The sequence below is a fragment of the Mangifera indica genome, chromosome 8 (genome assembly GCF_011075055.1).
Source record: "Mangifera indica cultivar Alphonso chromosome 8, CATAS_Mindica_2.1, whole genome shotgun sequence".
NCBI lineage: Eukaryota > Viridiplantae > Streptophyta > Magnoliopsida > Sapindales > Anacardiaceae > Mangifera > Mangifera indica.
Window position 1 is genome coordinate 1,798,724 of NC_058144.1, and position 24,186 is coordinate 1,822,909.

General features: G+C 35.7%; 5 protein-coding genes and 1 pseudogene across 6 annotated transcripts; all 6 read left to right on the forward strand.

Annotated features, from left to right (window-relative positions):
* The first annotated feature begins 247 nt into the window (after window positions 1-247).
* On the forward strand, window positions 248-4,572 carry LOC123223690 (protein ENHANCED DISEASE RESISTANCE 4-like). 2 transcript variants are annotated; one of them, XM_044647010.1, is made up of 5 exons: window positions 248-785; window positions 1,099-3,370; window positions 3,628-3,688; window positions 3,820-4,009; window positions 4,269-4,572. In XM_044647010.1, the coding sequence occupies exons 1-4, from the start codon at window positions 671-673 to the stop codon at window positions 3,982-3,984; spliced, it is 2,613 nt and encodes an 870-aa protein (XP_044502945.1). In that variant the 5' UTR covers window positions 248-670; the 3' UTR covers window positions 3,985-4,009; window positions 4,269-4,572. The 2 variants fall into 2 exon arrangements, with proteins under 2 accessions (XP_044502945.1, XP_044502944.1); XM_044647009.1 differs by having other exon boundaries at window positions 250-785; window positions 3,786-4,009.
* A 3,229-nt stretch (window positions 4,573-7,801) lies between these two features.
* Window positions 7,802-10,638, forward strand: LOC123223249 (protein trichome birefringence-like 25). Its single transcript, XM_044646380.1, has 3 exons — window positions 7,802-8,235; window positions 8,554-8,831; window positions 9,804-10,638. The coding sequence occupies exons 1-3, from the start codon at window positions 7,923-7,925 to the stop codon at window positions 10,587-10,589; spliced, it is 1,377 nt and encodes a 458-aa protein (XP_044502315.1). The 5' UTR covers window positions 7,802-7,922; the 3' UTR covers window positions 10,590-10,638.
* A 1,337-nt stretch (window positions 10,639-11,975) lies between these two features.
* Window positions 11,976-13,815, forward strand: LOC123223246 (hydroquinone glucosyltransferase-like). The gene has a single exon (XM_044646376.1). It carries the CDS (start codon window positions 12,291-12,293, stop codon window positions 13,707-13,709), a length of 1,419 nt encoding a protein of 472 aa, XP_044502311.1. The 5' UTR covers window positions 11,976-12,290; the 3' UTR covers window positions 13,710-13,815.
* Window positions 13,816-15,859: 2,044 nt separating this feature from the next.
* LOC123223243 (hydroquinone glucosyltransferase-like) lies at window positions 15,860-17,464 on the forward strand. Its single transcript, XM_044646374.1, has one exon. The coding sequence runs from the start codon at window positions 15,909-15,911 to the stop codon at window positions 17,331-17,333; it is 1,425 nt and encodes a 474-aa protein (XP_044502309.1). The 5' UTR covers window positions 15,860-15,908; the 3' UTR covers window positions 17,334-17,464.
* Window positions 17,465-17,662: 198 nt separating this feature from the next.
* LOC123223250 lies at window positions 17,663-19,067 on the forward strand (annotated as a pseudogene).
* A 3,593-nt stretch (window positions 19,068-22,660) lies between these two features.
* On the forward strand, window positions 22,661-24,186 carry LOC123223245 (hydroquinone glucosyltransferase-like). The gene has a single exon (XM_044646375.1). The coding sequence runs from the start codon at window positions 22,661-22,663 to the stop codon at window positions 24,077-24,079; it is 1,419 nt and encodes a 472-aa protein (XP_044502310.1). The 3' UTR covers window positions 24,080-24,186.

Consider the following 24,186-nt stretch of genomic DNA (forward strand, 5'->3'; position numbering starts at 1 on the left):
TAACAGAAAATGGAGTATTTGTGCATGCAGAAAAAGTCTCTCTTAATTCACTGTACTTTTTTTACATCCAGTTTCAGATAGTCGTCGATTCCAACAAGACTTTTATTTTGTAGCCAAATGCCCAACGGCTCGTTTGATAAGATTTCCTCTATTAAACGACATCGTTTCCTTGGAACTAGCGCTCTCTCTCCCTCTCTTACCAAACTCTAACCAAGGCAACAGAGTAAACACAATTTTCTCATAACACAACACAACCGTCCTCGAATGGACTTTCGGTTCAGTTTTCAACAGATTCCATGTTCTTGTCTATGTGTTTCAGATGTTCTCTCTTCTCTTCTTCTCTCAATCCTATTTTCCTTTTTGGTCGCCGAGAAAATTGATTTTTTAAAAAGATTTTTCTACACTTTGCACCATCTTTTTTCATTTCCTACTAATCACATTATTCAACTTCTTTGAAAAAAATAAAATCATTCAAATGCTACCCAATTGATCTTCGGAACCCATTATTTTCCTTGAAATTAGTTTATTTTTGGCTATCATCTTATAATTTTTAAGTTTGAAAGGGACGGCTGTGTTCGATTTCTTCGATTTTTTTTGGTTAGGGGTATATATGGTTTTGTAGTTTTCTGGGTCGTCGTTTACTTTTAAAGTTTTATTGAATGATTGGATAATGACCGAGTCATCCAAAGTAAGGTTGGTTCGGTGTCCAAAGTGTGAGAATCTCCTTCCAGAACTTGAAGATTATTCTGTGTATCAATGTGGTGGTTGTGGTGCTGTTCTTCGAGGTAACCTTTCTTTCCTTCATATTTTTTTTTTCATTAATTGCAGCTTGTTTCGTTTATAACGTTTTTATTAGACGTGGTTGAAGAAAGTTCTTTTATTTGTATTCATGGAAATGGGTTGGAACTCAAAACCCAAGAAAAAGTAGAATTAGAAGAACAATAAGGTTGAGATTTTTCAATTTAGGAAATCAAAATAGGTAAAAAGATTTAGGGTTTGGGTGCTTGAATTTCTTACCTTTTCTTTTGCTATTTTTGTTGTAAATGATTCTTCCCCTGAGTTTCTGAGAATAAATGTTTTTGCTTATTTAATTCACAGCCAAAGTTAAAAATCGGGAGACTGACACTTTATCTGAGAAGTCTGAAGAAGAGAAAATTGGAGAAGCTTCCACCAAATCGCCCACTTCCTCTGAAAAGGGAATAGCGGACTCGAGTGAAGCTTCTGATACAGATAAGGCAGATTCTGGTTCTTTGAGGTGCGATCAAGGGGTCTCACAGAAGAATGAGGTTGAACTTGCTGACAGATTTACAAATCAATCTAAGGTTACAAATGACAATACGGGTGTTGAGCGTGGCCTTGATGTGAACACTAGGAAAGATGAAACAGATAATGCAATAGGAATTCAAAATAGGAATCTGAATTCCAGAATTGGATATACAGGTGGTTCCCAAAGATCAGGACAGATGTCAGATTGGCAAACTGGAGAGAGAAGTGAGGCGGAAGGATCTCACAAAACAATGAGAACTGATGCTGGAGGTGTAAGATTTCTGACTTCAAATTATCCTGAGGAGGGCCCTTCAAGTTACCATTCAAATTCTTCTTATTGTTATAGGGAGCCATTAAGGAACCGTACTGGTCTGGATGGGGCTAATAGAGTTCAGTACCTTGAACAAGATCGAGTTGAGCTTCTGAGGAAGCTAGATGAGCTTAAGGAACAGGTTAGTCGGTCTTGTGATGTGGCGGAGAAACCAAAGGAGAAAGTTCCTGTTGATGGGAGAATAGTTCCTCCAGATCCTTTTGGTGGTTCTGATTCATGGCTTCCAAATGGTTCTTTGGGATCAGATCAATCTTCAATGCCTTTTTCGGGGCCTGATAAACATGTTGCAGGGCCTTCTTATTTCAATCATGGCCCTGATCCATTTCCCTATACAAATGGCCATAAAATGCCTTTACATGGTTTACACCCTTCAATACATAACCCAAATCATGTTCCTGGGTATGGGGATCCTTTTGAATCCCAAGTGCTCAGGCGAGTTTCCAACCAGTTGCCCAGTCAATACCAACAACCACCATCTCATCCATACTTTTCTGGACAATATGTTGACACAACCCATTATCCCTTTGAGTCATACCAACAAAATGCTATCTTTCACCAGCCTTCCTACTCTTGTTACCATTGCTATGACAAACATCAACAGGTTTCAGCTCCAGTCCAATCCACTGCTTTTGGAAACAAACCAAATAATTCTATGTTATACCATCATGAAATTCCAGGAGCATTTGGTCCGTGTGTTCATAATTTTGGTGTTGCTGTTCCTCCATCAAATTTTCACGGTCCACAATCCCACACAAGACAGCCGAGTGACCTTAATTCCAAAATGGGTGGTTTTGTTCACTGCTATCCTCGGAGGGTGGTTTTAGCCAGTGGTGGCCGCCATTGCCGTCCAATAGCTGGTGGTGCCCCATTTTTTATATGCAATAATTGTTTTGAGCTACTGCAACTGCCCAAGAAAGCGAAGCTTATGGCTAAGAATCGGCAAAAATTGCTGTGTGGAACATGTTCATTGATTATCAATTTTGAAGTCATCAATAAGAAACTTGTTCTTTCTGCTCAAGCTGAAACAAAACAAATTGCCACAGAAGTCGATAATAGCTCTGTTGAGGCAGTGAAAGAGTATATTTCGCATTCCCATGGTCATTTTGACCGGAGTGGAGCTAATTTCTCTTCTGATGATTATGATAATTCTGGTTATGACTTTGAGGCAATGGATAGAGAGCCTGTCCCATTGCCGACAGACCAAGTTTTGAACTTAGGCAAGCCTCTGGAGATGCAAAGCCTCCATTATTCATCTCCTAGTACCTGTGAAGATGAAACTAGTCCAGAGGTTTTAATTGCTCAAAAAGAGGTCACAAAATCTACTCAGCAGCCTACTAAAGCGACTCTGTCTCCACCACCTGCTGGTTCACCACTTCAAGAGCATTTTGATTATTCTTCTAATAATCATGCTGTTAATCGATTTGGAAAGGGAAATAGAAGTAGTCGCTCTGATCAAGAGAAGTTGATCCCAAACAGGGTTGCCACAAGACAAAATTCTTTAAAAGAGGCATCATTGGCAACTGAGATGGAGGTACCATTAAATGAGTACTCTAATACTGTGATGTCTCAAGATTCAGGGGATGTAATCAGAGAAGATGATATTCCCAGAACCAACAAAGGGAGCGAATCGTTTTTTGCAAACATTTTCAAGAAGAGCTTCAAAACTGACGACCATGGCAAAAGTAATGTTTCAGTAAATGGCCATGTTATACCAGACCGTGTTGTTAAGAAGGCTGAAAAGTCAGCTGGACCAATTCGTCCTGGACAGTATTGGTAAATATGCCTACATTCATCTGTTCATTTTAATGATCTTTCGACTTGGCATGCTATAATGGGGTTTGTATGTGGGATGGACCCGTATGCATCAATCCCATGCATGCAAGTGGGAGAAAAGATTGGTTTAGTTTCTTTGTTATATATTGATCTATTATAAACTTACTATTTTGCTAGTGTGCTCAAATATGAACATTATACTTATTTCTTATATATCAGTTCCAGTTATGGTTTTCTGTTTCTTGTATCTGAACCAGGTACGACTTCCGTGGTGGATTTTGGGGTGTCCTGGGTGGGCCATGTCTCGGCATAATTCTTGTAAGAACAATTATTTCTGACACATATTAGGGCATTGTACTTGTTATTTTCTCCTAATTATCTGTGACAAGAAAAAAAAATTGTCACTCTCTCGCAGCCATTCATTGAAGAATTCAACTATCCCATGCCAGAAAACTGCGCTGGTGGAAATACTGGAATTTTCGTCAATGGAAGAGAACTTCACCAAAAAGATTTGGATTTGCTTGCTCGTAGAGGACTTCCAACTGAGAGGGATAGGTCTTACATCATTGAGATTTCTGGGAAAGTTGTGGATGAGGACACTGGAGAAGAGCTAGACAGCCTTGGCAAACTTGCTCCAACGTAAGAATCTTTTATGTGTAAATTGCTTTAACTAGTAAAATATTGCTATGAATTGTTTTTCTACAAACCGTCTATATCTTTCCATTTTGCCATCTTATCTATGGCTTCTAAGTCCAAATTTTGTGACAGCATGGAAGAATTGTGCCCATATATTTGGGAGCCATATGGAAATAAATTTGTGACTTCTCCTCCTCCTAAGTCTTTTCATTTATGAATACATATATTAAAAAGCTTATTTCTTATGTGACATTTTGAACAGAGTTGAGAGGGAACAGCATGGATTTGGCATGAAACCTAGAGTGGCTGCACAGTGAAATTTTAAAGATCATTAAGTTTTAATGTTGATCCAGAGCTGTTGAAGATATCAATCCATACACCCTGATACATAAAAGCTATTGCTTTGAAGGTTCATATTTAGCTTATTTGAGGCTTTCTGGTTGTTAATGTTGCACGATCAAAGTGTTGGTTTGCTAAATTTTGCATTTGTATACGTGAACCCTGTAATTTTCCCACAAATTTTCGTTGTTACCAAATGTTTACGGAAGGTTTTTCGTGTTGTATTATCTACCTTTGTATAAATGTGTGAGTAATCTTTTGGCATACAAGAAAGAGGGATACCTGTAAGAAAAAAAGAATAAAATTATATGTGTTTATTTTTTAATATTTAATTAAGTATTTAAATATAATTAAATGATTTTAAATAAAAAACATTAAATTAAATATTTAAAATTTGGTAAATAAATGGCATTTGATGGGTGACGCAGGCCAAATTAAAATATTTTTTTATAGCTTGTCCAATATAGCCCAAATAATAGACCTCAAATGTGGGTACTGTCCCTGCGATTACTCGACGCTCTTTAAATTGCCTTCTGACTCTCGGTCTCGGCCGCATCGAATGATGCCTGCTGGTCTGGTTTGCCGCCTGTAAATCTACGGCTTAACCACTCTCTGTATAAAAATATAGATATATATAGATATATCTTCTTTGAAAAAATGAATATGCTTGTTGTTCTTTCCTGTCCTGTCCTGTCCTGTCCATATCCATAAAACAATTGTACAGTTTACATCGATCAGACCAATCTTAAAATTACGACAAGAACATGTTCTCTTTACAGCTTTTAATTTAATAATTATTTAAGTTAATAGTGTGTCCAAACAACCGTGTATGTATCACATGGTTTTTTAAAGGCCCAATGACTTATTCACACCCAGGGAATAGTGGAACATTAAATTATCTTTTTTAACTATTAAAAACTCAAAGGTTTATCTATAATTAATTTTTTATTAAAAATTTTAATTAAAATTAAAAATAAAATTATTATTTATTAAAAATTTTATTATATTTTTTTCTTAAATTTAAAAAAATTTATAATTTTTTTAATCCAAAGTTTAAAAATTAACAAATACTTTTTTAGGGTTTATTTCGTTTTTTCCCAATATTGATTCACTATCTTTGGTGGTCAACTGTCTTCTCTCTCATTTTATCTCTCATTTCGATCACTTTCTCTTTTCTCTTCAATTGTCTTCAGTCAAGACGAAGATAAAATCTTTTTCGTTTTATATAAAGACATATATTTGTTTTAGTTGAAGATCGCTAAAAAGGGAAGAGATGCTCAGAGAAAGAGATAAAACAGGAGAGAGAACAACCAACTGTCAAAGACAGAGAATCGATGTTAGAGAAAAAATGAACAAACTTTAGGGGGGTATTATTAGTTTTCAAACTTTAGGTTGAAAACAAATTATAAGATTTTTAAATCTAAAACAAAATACGATAGAATTTTAATTTTTAAATTTTTTTTAGTAAATAACGATTTTACTCTTATTCTAGTAAAATTTTTAAAAGAAATTTAATTATAAGTAAGTATTTAAATTTTTAAAAGTTAAAGAACGAGAGTTTGAGATTTCAACATACCTCGGGTGGGACTACGTCTTTTGGCCGTTGTTTAAATGTCCCAATACATTTGAAGCTCCTTCTCCTAAATTAATTTGAAAGTCAAAGCACACTAATTTCTTTTGTTTAGTAAGTAGCAAAGACTCGATCTGAATATAAAGCGATTACTATTCTTTATTCTTCACTTTCATGGGATATTATCTGTGAAATTAGTTTTTTTTTAAAATTGATATATTAAAATGAAAAAAATATTTTTTTATAATAAATAACATTTATGTCAAATTTCATTAAATTTATTTTTATTATTACATATAAATAAATAAATATCAAAATTTAAAACTTTTTATTTTTAATTGAATTTCAATTGATAAGAGGAAAACATTTTTTTTTATATATAAAAAAATTAATTATACAATACTTTTATATTTTATAAACTAATAAAAATATTTTTTTATTATTTAAACTAAGAAGAAGGACAATATCATTTTTACTATAAAAATTTAAAATTTTTGATATAATTAAAATATTATAATTAATTTATTATTATTTTAAAAAATATAATAAATATTTTTAAAATTTTTATATTTGTTATATTATATTATTATTTGTTATATTAATTATTATACCATATTAATTTAATATATTTTATAATATATATTTTATGATGTATTTATATTATATTAATTTAATATTGTTTATTATATATATTATTTTTTTACAAATAAATAACGTCATGGCGGGTCGGGTAACCAAGTGGCAAGTTGTCCAGCCTGTGATGTGACAAATACTCAAAGCAGAAAGGGCGTTGAGGGATCCAGAATTAGACAGCTGTAAATTTAAGTAGATCCAATCCAAGCTCTCAAAACAAAAGGACACCCATGTCCATCTGCGTCAACTTTGCTTCAATTCTTCTTCAATCTTAATCAGTCCACTAATTCATTTTCATTTTCTCTAATCACCTTTGGGATGGAAACAAATTGAACTCTCTCTTTTCTGCATTAAGAAAACATTTAAAGAAGACTTGCGGTATTAAATTGGCCAAAGGACTATTTCCCACCCAAAGTATGCGCATTTATCAAAATTTTCTCTGTTAACTTTAAAAATCTCATTTACTCACCTATAAACTGTTAAAATTAATTGAGTTTATTAGTTATATCATTTCCTCTCATAAACCCTAAAAACTAATAATTTCATCTCAACTCAAGTTTTAAAAAATAGCATTTCCCCCCCTAGGATTTCTAATTTTCAGATTCAATTTTTCAGTGTCATTTCTTTCTCTCTAGTGACTTTCAAGCGACAATTGTTCCTTTCCGACACAATTTTCTTCTGACGGCTCTCCTGGGAGTGGACGTCGACAAAGACGAGTCGTCTTCGTCGACGAACACTCCTAGGAGAGCTGTCAAAAGGAGACCGCATCAGATAGGAAAAGTTGTCGCCTGGAGGTCACTAAAGAGAAAGAAACGATGCTAGAAAATTAAATCTAAAAAATTGAAAATCTTAAGGGGGAAAATGCTAGTTTTTAAAACTTAGGTTGTGAGAAATTGTTAGTTTTTAAGGTTTATGAGAAAAATTAAATTAAATTAAAATTTATTTTTTATAATACAAATAAAATAATGAATTTACTCTTAAAATTGTTAGTTTTAATCATTTATAGATAGGTAAATACGATTTTCAAAATTAACAGGAATAATCTAGGGAGAACAGCATACCTTGGGTGGAAAATAGTCTTTTGGCCTAATAAATTTATATGTCCCGTGGACAAAATCTTGCCTTTTTATTGCCGTGCATGAATGCAGACTAATCTAGTGATTACAATTATTTGTAATAAACAAGTAATGCATTTACAAGGTAATTACACTCTTAATTTAAATAATTATATACTTCTTGCTATTGCTACATTTGGGTTCTTCCTTATTAATCATCTGTTCACGGAACTTCAGCTTCTCTCTCTCTCTCTCTCTCTCTCTCTCTCTCTTTCTAGTTTTGGAGAGTTTTTCTGGGTCTTTCTTACTCCAGCACCAAATGGTGAAGGAAATCAGGTCGGATTTGAGCCCGTTATCAAACTATAAAAACAAACTCAATCAAGTCATCTTAAAGTTTGTCATCTCGTTTTTGCTTTTGGGACTTGCTTTTCGTTTCCTTGTTTCTGATTCAACAAGATTTTCATCACTCTTTAAAACTCAGTGGACTCAGACACCTGTAGAAGACACCAAAGCAGAGTTCCCGGAGGCCTTTTTGCCTGCTCAAGAAGAGTCCTCTGAGACGTTTTTGCCTGCTGAAGAACCAGCTTCTGGTGATTATCAACCAAATAATGAAACTCAAGTATCAAATAATGGTAAGAGAATATACATTGTTATTTTCTTTTCTATTTTTCTCCTTTTAATCCAAAGGCTGAGCATCTGGAATGGGTTTATTTGATAACTTCAAAGCTTTGCATAGGAAGGGGGATGATGTTTTTTCAGTACTAACTGGCATTCAAATCTGTTAGTCTTCATTGAATAGTATAACATTTGTCTTTGTGGGCACATATATCAATTTACATCAGAATAATTTTTTTGTATGGTGATTTCTCCAGTCTTTGCATACTAGTACCTCAATAGAAAGATCTCTATGTCATTGTCTGGCTGAATCCATGTTCAAAATGTTGTTTCAGCAAAATGTGATCTTTTTATTGGAGACTGGGTACCGGACCCATCTGGTCCATTTTACAGCAACGTTACCTGCAATGCAATTGAAGATCATCAGAATTGTATGATGAATGGGAGACCCGATTCTGGCTACCTTTACTGGAGTTGGAAACCACGAGATTGTGAACTACCCAAGTTCAATCCTGGGAGATTTCTTGATTTAATGAGGAATAAATCTTGGGCCTTTATTGGTGATTCAATTTCTCGCAACCATGTTCAGTCATTGCTTTGCATTCTTAATCAGGTATATTAGTTTAAATTTCACAGAATAGAAAAAACGTTAAGTTTAGGTGATTCTTTAGACTGGCTTTTTTAATTTCTGATTGTTTGCATTTGCGTCCTCTGCTTCATTTTCTTTTCACTGCTGTCATTATTCAGTGTCTATGCATCTTCTGTTGACTCTAAATAAGGGAAAACCAGGCCTAACTTAGAAGGAAGTAAATGAAAGTAAATTTTGTGACAGTTGAAATGATTTTCAATTAAAATAATACATGCTTTTATGAAAACTATAAGGTTGGTTATTAAGAAAAAAAATATTTAGTGTCAAAAAAGAGACCAGATCTTATTCTTTTAATTGAAGTAATGACCAATCAAATATTCTTAGTCACTTTAAGCAAATTATGCTAGAATTATCTTCTAAGGAAGGAATCTCACAATGATCATATCTGAACATTTGTGAGTGAGGTGTACTTCCCATCTTAATTTTCTTCTTTGCTGCTTGGTTATTAGGATATTGTTAATTTAATCATCAAAACATTTCATTATGGAGGACAGCTGCCTTAATTATGATTATGAAGTCTTTTCTGTGCTGGTTCACCTACCAGCTCTGTGAAGAATAATGATCGATGCCTCAATTTCTAACTCTTTTCTAGAAGACTGATGGGTGATAGATACATATTTTTCTTGTTGGTGGCCTGTGTGAGTTTGCTTTCAGTAGACTAAAATGCTGTTGACATAAAACTTTAAACTGTGTTTTCTATTTATTTAAACATGGTGGAAGAGGAGGTTTATGTAGTTTCAATTTAATCCCCTGACCCGCCTAGACCCCACCAACAATCCACTGTCATTCAATTTCTGAAGTTCTGGTGTGCACTCTCTAGGACCTACCACAACCTGACATGTTGATCCATCTCTCTGCAATTATTCTTGTTTTGTTGCATTGTACTCTTTCAATCTTGAAACAATGGTGTTCTTGATAATTTATCATGTCCCACAGGTGGAGCAAGCCAACGAGGTTTACCATGATGAGGAATATAAATCGAAAAGATGGCACTTTCCTTCTCACAACTTTACCCTGTCTGTAGTTTGGACCCCATTCCTGTTAAGAGCTGATGTTTTTGAAGATAACAATGGAGTTTCCTCATCAGAAATCCAGCTCTATCTTGATATGCTTGATAAAAAATGGATGGAACAGTACAAAATCTTCGATTACATGATAATTGCTGGTGGGAAATGGTTTCTCAAAACTGCTATATACTATGAAAACAACACTGTCCAAGGCTGCCATTCCTGTCCTGGGAAGAATTTAACCGAGCTAGGATTTGGCTATGCGTATCGTAAAGCACTCCAGCTAGTTCTTAGTTTTCTCACAAGATCAGACCGCAAGGCCAATGTTTTCTTTAGAACCACCACACCAGATCATTTTGAGAACGGAGAATGGTTCAGTGGGGGGAATTGTAATAGAACCATGCCCTTCAGAGAAGGCGAAGTGGATATGAGAGATGTAGATAGTGTAATGCGAGATATTGAATTGGAAGAAGTTGAGAAAGCTGTAGGTGTAGGAGCTGAAAATGGGATTATTTTGAAATTATTAGACACAACTCGGCTTTCATTATTGAGGCCTGATGGGCATCCGGGGCCATACAGGCAATTTCAGCCATTTGCAAAGGATAAGAATGCCGAAGTTCAGAATGACTGTCTACATTGGTGCATGCCTGGCCCAATTGACTCTTGGAATGATTTGTTAATGGAGATGGTGGTGAATGATGGAATCGACAGATGATCATCACGTGTAATTTAATTAATTAATTAATTTTTTCTTGAACATGATAGAGATCTTTGGCGTTTCATGTGTAATTTTTCCAAGAATATGTTCTCAGACCCAATTCACAATTAGATAATGACACAGTGAACAAAGTTGCAGAATTGACAAAGGTTTAAAACTCCAAACAAAAATACTGTAATATCTAGTTCAGAGATCAATTGAAAATAAAAATGTCAGAATCGAGACTCAATTCATGTCCAACACACACAGCATGTGAACTTATCTTGCAGTTTCCAACATAAATTCATGTCCAAAATTCAAAGTCTCTTTGAATTTTTACTGGAACATTTTCAGCATTTATAAAATGACAGCATTGATTTCTGCTAACATTTTAACAAGGAAAATCAATGCACACCAAAGAGCTAGTTTAAGTAACAAAACCATAAGGAGCAAGTAAGCAATAAAGCAGGTAAAAACTCAAATTTGTCATTGGTCTCATGAGATTCAATGTCAATGACCTTGCAACTGGGTAATTAAAGAGAAAGGACCTTATCTCAACATTATTCAACTGAAATTTCATGTCTAACCAGAAGCTTTAAAAAGTACATGATAGCAAAACAGAACACAAACTGGGAACCACATTAAACATCCAACTATTCACTTTCCCTTCATCCTACTTGGTTGTTGAGGCTGCAACTGGCTTCTTTTCCTGTGATTTGAAGAACGGATCCTGAAAATTAAAAGAAAAAGTTGTTAGGCAATACATTAGCATAAAAACCAAAATACATTGCGCAGCTCTATGAACATATAACAGAAGACCTCAACTTTCCATAAGCTTCAAATTTATAAGAACTGCAAAAAGTTAGAAAATCCCATTAATTTCTGTTGTTATTTTATGCTTGGTAAACTATTATTTGCTTAAAATACGCAAGATTACAACAATGGATGATTTATGAGAGCAAAATGTAAAAAGCGACATCATATAAAAGATTCTATAGAAAATATCAACAGTGTATATCGAACACAAATAAAGCAAATTCGATCAGAAATTTATAATGCCCAACCCAAAATCAAGAACCTGAAACTCGTGTTCCAAACCCTAACTTTGTCGATATGATTCTCACCACATCAGAATAGAATGTTACAAAATATACAAATAATCAAAATAGTCTAGAAATAATAACAATAATAAGAAAAGCAAATAATAAAACAGATAAATTATGAAGTAGATCTGAAAGTTTAATGCTTTTAGTTGACAAAGGGGTATAGAAAATTACTACATCAAAGAAGAAATAGTTGGCGACGATGACGGTGGCAACGATTCCACCCAAAATGGCGGGTGGACCAGTGAGCAAACTCCATTTACGATGAATCATTTTGCTTCTCCTCCTACGCCCAGAAACCCTCTTTCTGGTTGATGCTTCTCTCTTCTGTAGGCTTCGATATTTGATGACATGCCAACCCGAATCCTTAACTATCCGACTCTCTTTCAGATGGGCCGAAATTCTGAGCCAGGCCCATTTAATTGAAATGTGTAGAGGAACTCATTCAATTGTTCTAATCTGGGCATATCCAGGGCACGGCCTGGTCTGCTGGAAAAAAACACAGCCCGAAGGACACTGTCCATAGGGGTGACCAGTTTTATTTACCAGATGAGCAAGTTTTCATTACAAGTCGCCACGTTAGCTAAAAAACGCAGCTGATTAGCTTCAAGATAGCATGGATCAAAAGCCCCACATGGCTATACTGCCGAGTCCAGGGATGGGTCACCTCATCCCACTCGTTGAGTTTGCCAAGCAACTCGTTCTTCACCATGATTTCTCAGTTACTTTCATCATCACCACCACCGGATCCGAACTACTCAAAGCCCAAAAGTTAGCCCTTGACAACCTCCCTCAATCTATAAAACTAATATTTCTTCCTCCAGTTTCCTTTGAAGATCTATCTAAAGATACACGCATCCGAGCCAAACTTACCCTCGCTATCACTCGCTCTCTTTCTTTAATCAGTGAAGCCATCAGGTCATTAGTTTCTACTTCTAGACTCGTGGCTTTGGTTACTGATCATTTCGGTACAGACGCTTTTGATGTTGCTTTTGAATTTAATGTCCCTCCGTATCTGTTTTTCACAGCCTCTTCTTTAAATTTGGCGTTTCTTTTATTTAACTTGCCAACTATGGATCTGAATGTTTCTTGCGAGTACAGAGACATGCCCACTCAGGTTATCGATATACCGGGATTCGGCGTCTCGGTTCATGTATCAGATTTACCCGACCCGGTTCAAAATCGAAAAGGTGATGCATACAAATGGTTTCTTCACAATACGAAACGGTTTGTTTTAGCAGAAGGAATTCTAGTAAATAGTTTTGTTGACTTTGGAGTAAGCCTCATTGGCGCTCTGCAAGAAGAAGGAACAGGTAAACCTCCTGTTTACCCGATTGGACCGCTCATAAGGTCCAGCTCGAGCAATGAAAGTAGTGGGTCTGATTGTCTTGAATGGTTAGATAGGCAACCAAGTAACTCTGTTTTATTTGTTTCGTTTGGTAGTGGTGGAACCCTTTCTTATGATCAGCTCACTGAATTTGCCTTAGGCTTAGAGATGAGTGAGCACAAATTTTTATGGGTTGTGAAAAGCCCAGATGACAAGTCTGCTAGTGGTTCATATTTCAGTGTCCAAAGTAACCAAAATCCTTTTGATTTCTTGCCAAAAGGGTTTGTAGAAAGGACCGAGGGACGGGGCTTGGTAGTGCCATCTTGGGCACCACAAATTGGAATACTTGGGCATAGCTCAACTGGAGGCTTCGTCAGCCATTGTGGTTGGAATTCGATACTTGAAAGTGTTGTGCATGGCGTGCCTTTGATTGCCTGGCCTCTGTTTGCTGAGCAGAAGTTGAACGCTGTGATGTTATCTGAAGATCAAAAAGTAGCATTGAGACCTAAAGCAAATGAAAATGGGCTTATTGGAAGAGATGAAATCGCAAAGGTAGTGAAGGATCTCTTGACAAGTGAAGAAGGAATGAAGATTCGTGAACGAATGAATAGCCTAAAAGAGGCTGCAGCCAAGGCTTTGAGTAAAGAAGGATCATCTACAAAAACGCTCTCTGATATGGTGCTCAAGTGGAAGAATCATAGAATTTAACTTCTTGTTTACTCTGTGTTGTTGTTTAATTATGTTCTTGGGTTTACGTACCATTGTGGTTGAGAGATTAATCATTAATGGAACAAGTAAAAAATTTTATTTTAAATTATTGCTAGCTCTGCTGCCTTTATTCACTTTCACTTCCCTGCCAATCTTCCATTGACCTCTGATCATCAAACTCATTATCTAACAAGATATTTCTGAATCAACATGTTGGAGAAGGATTCATGGGGTACTGCAATAAATAAACACAATACAAGTTTCAACGAATTCCAGAAGAAATCCAAAGTCCATGAAGATCTGGAAGACAAGCAGCAGCAATCACATAAAAGCAGGCATCTATACATAACTCTCTTGAGTCCATGACAAAGTTTCAGATTTCACACCAAAGAGTTGACATTCATAACGAAAATAATTGTAAAATAATGATTCATTTTTAATTTCAAAAGGGTTAACAATAATTATTAATTTTTTCTCCATCCAAATTTCCCCACCAACAAGCAATCCAGTAGACAAAATGGTTGCACTTTTTCATCATATCTATAGATAAATTTCTTGATCATCCTCTTAGTCCAACTGTGATATCATTCTACAATTTCCAGTTCAACTTAACCACATAACTGGTTGTTTAAACTCAAAATCACTTGATAAGAGTACCAACTTTCATCACCTCTTATGTATTGAGATAATAAAATAAATAATCAATTAATAAAAAATTCAACATTGATTTACTCTAAAGTATGCGTTCATAGTTCTATCGGTAAGAATTTTGACCTCCGTCACCATTTACAATTGAAATAATGTGACAAATAATTAATTAAAATCGCAAGTTCACTGGACTTCTTGTTTACTCTGTGTTGTTGCTTAATAATGTTCTTGGGTTTACGTATTATTGTGGTTGGTTGCACTGATCAATAATTAATCGAATAAATAGAAATATTTATTTTGAACTTAATTGCCAGCAGCTCCACTCAGTTTCACTTCCCAAATTGTATACGCAAAAATATTTCCACGTGGCTGTATTGAGTTTTCACTCTCCATGATTCCGTGTAAAACTTATGCGTGAATTTTAAACTAAAAATAATGATAAAGGTTGGAAAAGTGTGGGTGGACGAATAAAGCGTGGGAAGTAGTGCCTCCCCCACTCGTATCTATCAAGAATATTAACCCCCGTCACCACTTACGTATTAAGATAATAAAATAAAGGCCAAAAGCAGTATTTCTCACTCAAATTTTAATATGTTTTTAAACTCATATTTATATAATTAAAAAAATTTAAAATTCCACTAATTATTATTTAACCAAAAAAAATTAAGAATAAAGTTTTATTATATTTCTCTCTTTTTTCAGTTTAAAAATTTTATAAATTTTTTTATTGAAAATTTAAAAAATCAATATTTTTTTCTTAGAATTTGTAAACTATCACAAAAACAACGAAGTTCACTATTTCTAGCTCTGTTGACTCTTCTTATAGATCAAATCCCAATGATCGATGAAGACGAATCATCTTTGTTAGAGTGTTTTCATTTCGAACGAAAATGATTTAATCTTCATTAAAGATAAAGATAACCGTCATAGGTCTCAGACGAAGATGACGTAGTTGTCTGAGACCTTTGATAATCGTTTTCATCTCGGATGAAGATAAAATTATTCTTGCCTAAGATAAAGATACTTCAATAAAGATGAAAGTCTTTGTCAAAGAAAATTAGTTTTGTCGGTGATTGGGGTTTGATCTACAGGAAGGAATAAGTTGGGAGAGAGAGCTAATGCAATCGAAAATGATAAATTTTATTATTTTCGATGATGAATTACAAACTTTAGAGAGGATATGTTGATTTATCAAACTTTAGATAAAAAAGAATTGTGAGATTTTTATAATAAGAGGGGTAAACAAATTAAAATTTAGTTTTTAATTTTTTTTTTATAAATAACAATATAACCTCTAATTTTATCTGATATTTTAAATAAAAATTGATTTATGAGTAATATTTTGAATTTTTTAAATTTAGTAAGGAATATTCCTTCCGCCTATAATAAATAATAAAATAATTAAAATTTCAACGGTCCACCTAAACCAACTAGTCAATTGTTGGACAAGTTCTTGCGTACACTCTCCATGTATCTGTCCGGGCTGGGATAAATATTAGTCGCCTTCTTCTCCACGGTATATCCAACATTATTGAACTCAGATTAATTAGCATGGAAGAAGTAAAGCCTCATATCGCTGTAGTACCAAGTCCAGGACTAGGCCACCTCATCCCATTCATTGAGTTGGCCAAGCAAATTGTTCGCCACCATAATTTCTGCTTCACGATCATCATCTGCACATCTGGTCCTCCATCCAAAGCCCTTATATCCTCCCTTGAAAATCTCCCGGATTCCATAAATCATGTTTTCCTTCCTCCTGTTTCCTTCGATGACTTACCCAGCGACATAGCCATCCAAGCTAAAATTTCCCTTACTACGACTCGCTCTCTTTCTTTCATCCGCGACACACTCAGGTCACTGCTTTCAATTGCTAGACTTGTGGCGTTGTTTGTTGATATTTTTAGCACTGATGCCATTGATGTTGCCAATGAATTTAAGATATCACCATACGTATTTTTCACTTCAGCACATTTCACTTTGTCGTTGATTCTGTCCGTTCCAAAGCTTGATGAGATGGTTACTGGCGATTTCAGAGACATGTCTGAACCGGTCAAAATACCAGGTTGTAGCGTCCCAATTCATGCAATAGATTTGCCTCGACCGTTTCAAGACAGAAAAAACGATGCATATAAATGGCTTCTTCACCATTCAAAACGATTGCTTTCAGTTGAGGGTATTCTTGTGAATAGCTTCCTGGAAATGGGACCAGAAGTTGTTAATGCTTTGCAAGAGCCAGGTAAGCCGAAAGTTTATCTGGTTGGACCTGTAATTCGGTCCAGTTCTAGCAGTGGGATTAGTGATGAATCTGATTGTCTAAAATGGTTAGATGATCAGCCAACTGATTCCGTTTTGTTTGTTTCATTTGGTAGCGGGGGGACTCTATCTCACAGCCAACAGATTGAATTAGCTTTCGGTTTAGAAATGAGTGGGCAAAAATTTTTATGGGTAGTAAGGAGTCCTGATAATTCATCAGCCCACGGCTCATATTTCAGTGGCCAAAGTAACTTAGAACCATTCGGATTTCTACCAGAAGGGTTCTTGGAAAGGACTAAAGCACAAGGCCTAGTTGTTCCATCCTGGGCGCCACAAATTGAAGTCCTAAGCCATCGCTCAACTGGTGGTTTCTTATCTCACTGTGGCTGGAATTCGACACTCGAAAGTGTGGTACATGGGGTGCCTTTCATTACTTGGCCTCTGTTTGCGGAACAAAGGCTAAATGCTTTAATGTTGTGTGAGGACCTTGAAGTGGGACTGAGACCGGAAGCTGATGAAAACGGGCTCGTGCGAAGAGAAGAGATTTCAAAGATTGTGAAGCGTCTATTGCAGGGCGAAGAAGGATTAAGAATAAGACAGCGTATGAACATTCTTAAGGATGCTGCAGTCAAGGCCTTGACTGAAGGAGGGTCTTCTACAAAGCCACAGTCTGAGTTTGTTCTCAAGTTAAAAAATAAAATAAACACAGAAGAAACGGTTTGAATGAGTGAATGAACGGTTAATGGGTTATTTAAATAAAATGGTCAATGTTATCAGTAAGCGTTATTTAGTTTGGACCTCAATAGTTGTAAATAAATAAATAATAAATAAAAAAAAGTCGTTTTTTAGCATAATAAAATGGTCAATTGCATTATGTTCCTTTTAGATTGGCAAAAATATAAATTAAAGATAAACAAATTTACGAATTTAGATAATATAATAAATAATAAAGGAATTAAAATTTGAACGTCTACTTGTCGAATCAAGTATTGAACTGGTTCTTGCATAGACTCTCCGTATCTGGGCCCGAACCGGGAACAATATCACTCTGCTTCTTCTCCTCAGTAAAATCCAACACAATTGAACAGAGATTAATTACCATGGAGGAAGTAAAGCCTCATATAGCCGTGGTACCAAGTCCAGGAATAGGCCAGGTCCTCCCATTCATTGAGTTGGCCAAGCAAATTGTTCGCCACCATAATTTCTGCTTCACAATCATCATCTCCACAGCTGGTCCTCCATCCAAAACTCTCATATCCTCCCTTCAAAATCTCCCGGATTTCATAAATCATGTTTTCCTTCCTCCTGTTTCCCTCGATGACTTACCCAGCCACGTAAGCATCGAAGCAAAACTTTCCCTTACTGCGACTCGCTCTCTCTCTTTCATCCGCGACACACTCAGGTCACTGCTTTCAACTGCTAGACTTGTGGCGTTGTTTGTTGATTTTTTTAGCATAGGTGCCATTGATGTTGCCAATGAATCAATATATCACCATACGTATTTTTCACTTCAGCATATTCACTTTGTCGTTGATGCTGTCCGTTCCAAAGCTTGATGTGATGGATGCTGGTGAGTTCAGAGACATGCCTGAACCGGTCAAAATACCTGGTTGCGGCGTCCCAATTCATGCAAGAGATTTGCCTCAAACTTTTCAAGACAGAAAAAACGATGGATACAAATGGATTCTTCACCACACAAAACGATCGCTTTCAGTTGAGGGTATTCTTGTGGATAGCTTCATGGAAATTGAGCAAAAATTATTAATGCTTTGCAAGAGCCAAGTAAGCCAAAAGTTTTGGACCTCTAATTCGATCCAGTTCTAGCAGTGGGATTACTGATGAATCTGATTATCTAAAATGGTTAGATGATCAGCCAAATGTTTCCGTTTTGTTTGTTTCATTGGGTAGTGGTGGGACTCTATCTCAACTCCAACTAAATGAATTAGCTTTAGGATTAGAAATGAGTGAGCAAAAATTTTTATGGGTGGTAAGTCCTTATAATTCATCAGCCAGTGGCTCATATTTTAGTGCCCAAAGTAACTCAGAACCATTTAGATTTCTAACAGAAGGGTTCTTGGAAAGGACTAAAGCACAAGGTCTAGTTGTTCCATCCTGGGAGCCACAAATTGAAGTCCTAAGCCATGGCTCAACTGGTGGTTTCTTATCTCATTGTGGCTGGAATTCGATACTCGAAAGTATAGTACATGGGGTGCCTTTAATTACTTGGCCTCTGTTTGCAGATCAAAGGCTAAATGCTTTAATGTTGTGTGAAGACGTAAAAGTGGGACTAAGACCGGAAGCCGATGAAAATGGGCTCGTGCGAAAAGAAGAGATTGCAAAGGTTGTGAAGAGTCTATTGCTGGGCGAAGAAGGGTTAAGAATACCACAGCGTATGAACACTCTTAAAATGCAGCAACCAAGGCCTTAACTGAAAAAGGTGTTAGAGGGGAGAGCTAATTTTATAAGGGAGAGATTTTGTATGAAAGAGAATTATTTGAAAGAAAAACTTATAATTTTCATTTATGCCTCAAATACAAAATCATTAGAGTATTAATAAGTATAAGGATGACTTTTAAAATCCTTTATAGTCTTTAACCAATTGAATTTCTCACTCAATTCTGATGTTGAATTCTTCATTGTTTGTTGTGCTTGCCTCTCGCAATTTAACTTTGCAAGCACTTCCCCATATCTCTTGATCGAAACTTCTTCTTTAGACAGATCTCTCATATCTACCCTCAAACATTTTGTTTCTTTTCTCTTGTTATCTTTGAGTGTTAGCAAGAAAATGAGCTTTTCAACTTCTTGCTTGTCATCAACAACATTCGCTTGTTCCTCAACATGAGTCGTTGCAAAATAACATTCCCAAGAATAATGATCATAATTATGACAGTTGTAATACTCAACTTTAGACTTATCATACCTCTTTTCATTTAGTCTAGAATTGTTGCCTCTTCCTCTTGCTATTCCTTGACCTTTATATGATTAATGACTCTTTTCATCATTAATAAAGTTATTATAATCACCTCTATCTCGTCTTCCTTGACCATGACCTCGTTCTTGTCCTCATCCTTTGTGGTTAGTCTCGCCATTATCATCTTTAAAAAAAAACTTTCATTTTTAGAGCTTGCTCCAATGGTTCATCTTCCCTCCATTTAATCTTGTCTTCATAGGCTTGTAAATAACCTTCTAATTGTTCAAGTGACAAGGAGTTTAAATCTTTAGACTTTTCAATGACAGAACCACATAATCAAACTTTAAAGTCAAGAAACGAAGAATCTTTTTTACTATATAAATATTTTTAATTTGATTGGCATACCTTTTCATTTGACTTACAATGGCCTTTATCCTTGAACAATAATCCGAAGTTGACTCGAAATCCTTCATACGCAAAACTTCAAAATCACCTTGTAATGATTGGAGTCACACTCTTTTCACTTTGTCAACTCCTTGAAATGAACTTTGCAAAATCTCTCATGCTTCCTTTAAGGTAGTTGCATCAACCCCCTTCACAAACATTTAATCATCCAAACATTGATGGATGAGGGTGAGAGTTTGTTGATCCTTCTTCCTTATCTTCGCCAAAGCGTCATTCTCATTTTGTGGTAAATCGACTTCATTTTCAAGTTGTACATAACCTTTCTCAACAATATCTCATGCATCTTGTAAGCTAAGTACGACTTTTATGTGTAGACACCAAGTGCAATAATTTTCCTTTGTGAGGCGAGGAAATTGAAATGAGTAAACTTTATTGTTATTTGTCATCTCTAAAAAAAACTAGACTCTGATACCACTTTGGCAGATAAGAGAAATAATTTTGTAAGGGAGAGGTTTTGTATGAGAGATAATTATTTGAGAGGAAAACTTATAATTTTCATTCATGCTTCAAATATAAAACCATTAGAGTATTTATAGGTACAAATATGACTTTTAAAATCCTAAATACATAAACTTAATATTGAACTTGTACATTAACGATTAATAACTTAACATTGAACTTGTGTATGAATATGAACTTGTGCAAATATTAAACTTGTGTCACATGAGATACACTTAGAAATGTGTTTATGAACTTGTGTCATATGATATTCATCTAAAAACGTGTTTATGAACTTGTGTCACATGAAATGTACCTAAAATGTGTTGATGAACTTGTATCACATGAAATGCACCTAAAAGTCTTCAAATTAATTTTCAACAAAAGGATTTTCTACAAAGTCAGAGTCAAAGTTGGTTATAAAGATAAAAAATAAAATAAGGCCCGAAGAAACCATTTGAATGAGTCAATGGCTGGTTAATGGATCACTTAAATAATATAGTTAATGAAACCATACATTTATGAAATGAAGTAAGTCGTTTTTGAGCATTATAATTATCATTATATTTCGGACTTCAAATGCATTATGTTCCTTTGAGATTGGCAAAAGTATAGGGTACTTGTTGCTTACATTTTAATCAGAAAAATGGCCCAGCCCCAGCCTATTAATTATTGTCAAGGTTTTTAAAATTAGACTGATAATCGAATTGATTATCTTACTCATTCATAGTTGACTGATTCAACTGGTTCAATCGATTGATTCAACTCATTCTTATATTATTTTATGAATTTCTTTTAAGTTGTCAGACAGGTCCAAGAGGTCAAGAATTATCTAGGTTTAATTTTGGTGTTTTTGCAATATGTCTAATCTGTTTTGACCATTGCTTTGCTTGATAAAGAAAGTTGTCTCTAGGACCCGTAGTGCTCATAGAGTCTTGTATCTCAGGGCACAAATTCCTTTCCAGGAAGAGTTGATACTGTCAATATTACTAGACATTTACAGCATGGAAAAGATGAAGAAAGATATTCTTCGTTAAATCCCCCATAAATTTATTATGATTTCAACAAAAATGTGCTCATTTCACAAGCCAAAAGAAAAAAATTAATGATTTTAACACACAAATTCTGAAGAAAATTCCTAAGCATGTAAATTCCTGGAGTAACTTCCCTCAGTGTCCTGCTTTCGAAGAGTTTCTAAATGCCAAATGAACAAAAATGATTGCATGACATCACAATGACCAAACCTATTAATCAAGCAACTCCAGGAAGATACAGCTTTTAATATCTACTTCCTTCATCATCAGCAATGGGAGATTTTCTTTCTGACGTATTGCTTCCAAAGCCTAATTATCCAAAACGCAGTCTAGAAGAGTAGGAAAATCTTAGAAATAAGTTTAAATACCAACAGTAACAGCTTATAAGAAGGCAAAACGAAAAAACCCGGAATGATATTAAATTTGAAAAAACAATGCCAAGCCAATAAATTTGAAATCCCAAGCTCAGAGTACCATAGTTACATTCAAAGTTCAAAACAATCCCAAGCCATAAAAGTCCGGCAACGGCAACATTAACACCTCACAAAAAAAAAAAACAAATCTTTTGTGAAGATTGAAGACTGAAGAGACTTAACCAATCGGAAGAGAATGCTATTGAGTCAAGTCTGGGGATTTCTGAATCAATGTAAAGATGATTGGCTGTGCGGGGAGAAAGATTGAGAAAGGAAGAATGCAGTTCTGCGGCTTCCTTGATTCTTTTGTGTGCGATACTGCGATAGGAAAGATTAGAAATCAAATTACGGATTAAGCTTGGTTAAACCAGTTTAACTAATTCTGATTGGTTCAATGAATTTGATCAGGTTTGACTGAGTCACAAACCAACCCAATTTCTCATGCGAACTGGACTGGATTGTGAGCCAATTTTTGGTTTAACCCGTTAAAAATATACACTAATTGTGCCCATTATTGGAAAGAAATCATTATTAAAAACCACTCTTTTTCAGATGGGCCGAAACTCTGAGCAAGGCCCATTTAGTTGAAATGTGTAGAGGAACTCAATTCAATTGTTCTAATCTGGACATATCCAGGGCACGGCCTGGTCTGCTGGAAAAAAACACAGCCCGAAGGGCACTGTTCGTAGGGGTGACCAGTTTTATTTACCAGATGAGCAATAATAAACTTGTTTGCATTACAAGTCGCCATGTTAGCTAAAAAACGCAGCTGATTAGCTTCAAGTTAGCATGGATCAAAAGCCCCACATGGCTATAGTACCGAGTCCAGGGATGGGTCACCTCATCCCACTCGTTGAGTTTGCCAAGCAACTCGTTCTTCACCATGATTTCTCAGTTACTTTCATCATCACCACCACCGGATCCGAACTACTCAAAGCCCAAAAGTTAGCCCTTGACAACCTCCCTCAATCTATAAAACTTATATTTCTTCCTCCAGTTTCCTTTGAAGATCTATCTAAAGATACAAGCATCCAAGCCAAACTTACCCTCGCTATCACTCGCTCTCTTTCTTTAATTAGTGAAGCCATCAGGTCATTAGTTTCTACTTCTAGACTCGTAGCTTTGGTTACTGATCATTTCGGTACAGACGCTTTTGATGTTGCTTTTGAATTTAATGTCCCTCCGTATCTGTTTTTCACAGCCTCTTCTTTAAATTTGGCGTTTCTTTTATTTAACTTGCCAACTATGGATCTGAATGTTTCTTGCGAGTACAGAGACATGCCCACTCAGGTTATCGATATACCGGGATTCGGCGTCTCGGTTCATGTATCAGATTTACCCGACCCGGTTCAAAATCGAAAAGGTGATGCATACAAATGGTTTCTTCACAATACGAAACGGTTTGTTTTAGCAGAAGGAATTCTAGTAAATAGTTTTGTTGACTTTGGAGTAAGCCTCATTGGCGCTCTGCAAGAAGAAGGAACAGGTAAACCTCCTGTTTACCCGATTGGACCGCTCATAAGGTCCAGCTCGAGCAATGAAAGTAGTGGGTCTGATTGTCTTGAATGGTTAGATAGGCAACCAAGTAACTCTGTTTTATTTGTTTCGTTTGGTAGTGGTGGAACCCTTTCTTATGATCAGCTCACTGAATTTGCCTTAGGCTTAGAGATGAGTGAGCACAAATTTTTATGGGTTGTGAAAAGCCCAGATGACAAGTCTGCTAGTGGTTCATATTTCAGTGTCCAAAGTAACAAAAATCCTTTTGATTTCTTGCCAAAAGGGTTTGTAGAAAGGACCGAGGGACGGGGCTTGGTAGTGCCATCTTGGGCACCACAAATTGGAATACTTGGGCATAGCTCAACTGGAGGCTTCGTCAGCCATTGTGGTTGGAATTCGATACTTGAAAGTGTTGTGCATGGCGTGCCTTTGATTGCCTGGCCTCTGTTTGCTGAGCAGAAGTTGAACGCTGTGATGTTATCTGAAGATCAAAAAGTAGCATTGAAACCTAAAGCAAATGAAAATGGGCTTATTGGAAGAGATGAAATCGCAAAGGTAGTGAAGGATCTCTTGACAAGTGAAGAAGGAATGAAGATTCGTGAACGAATGAATAGCCTAAAAGAGGCTGCAGCCAAGGCTTTGAGTAAAGAAGGATCATCTACAAAAACGCTCTCTGATATGGTGCTCAAGTGGAAGAATCATAGAATTTAACTTCTTGTTTACTCTGTGTTGTTGTTTAATTATGTTCTTGGGTTTATGTATAATTGTGGTTGCAGAGATTAATCATTAATTGAACAAGTAGAAAATTTTATTTTAAA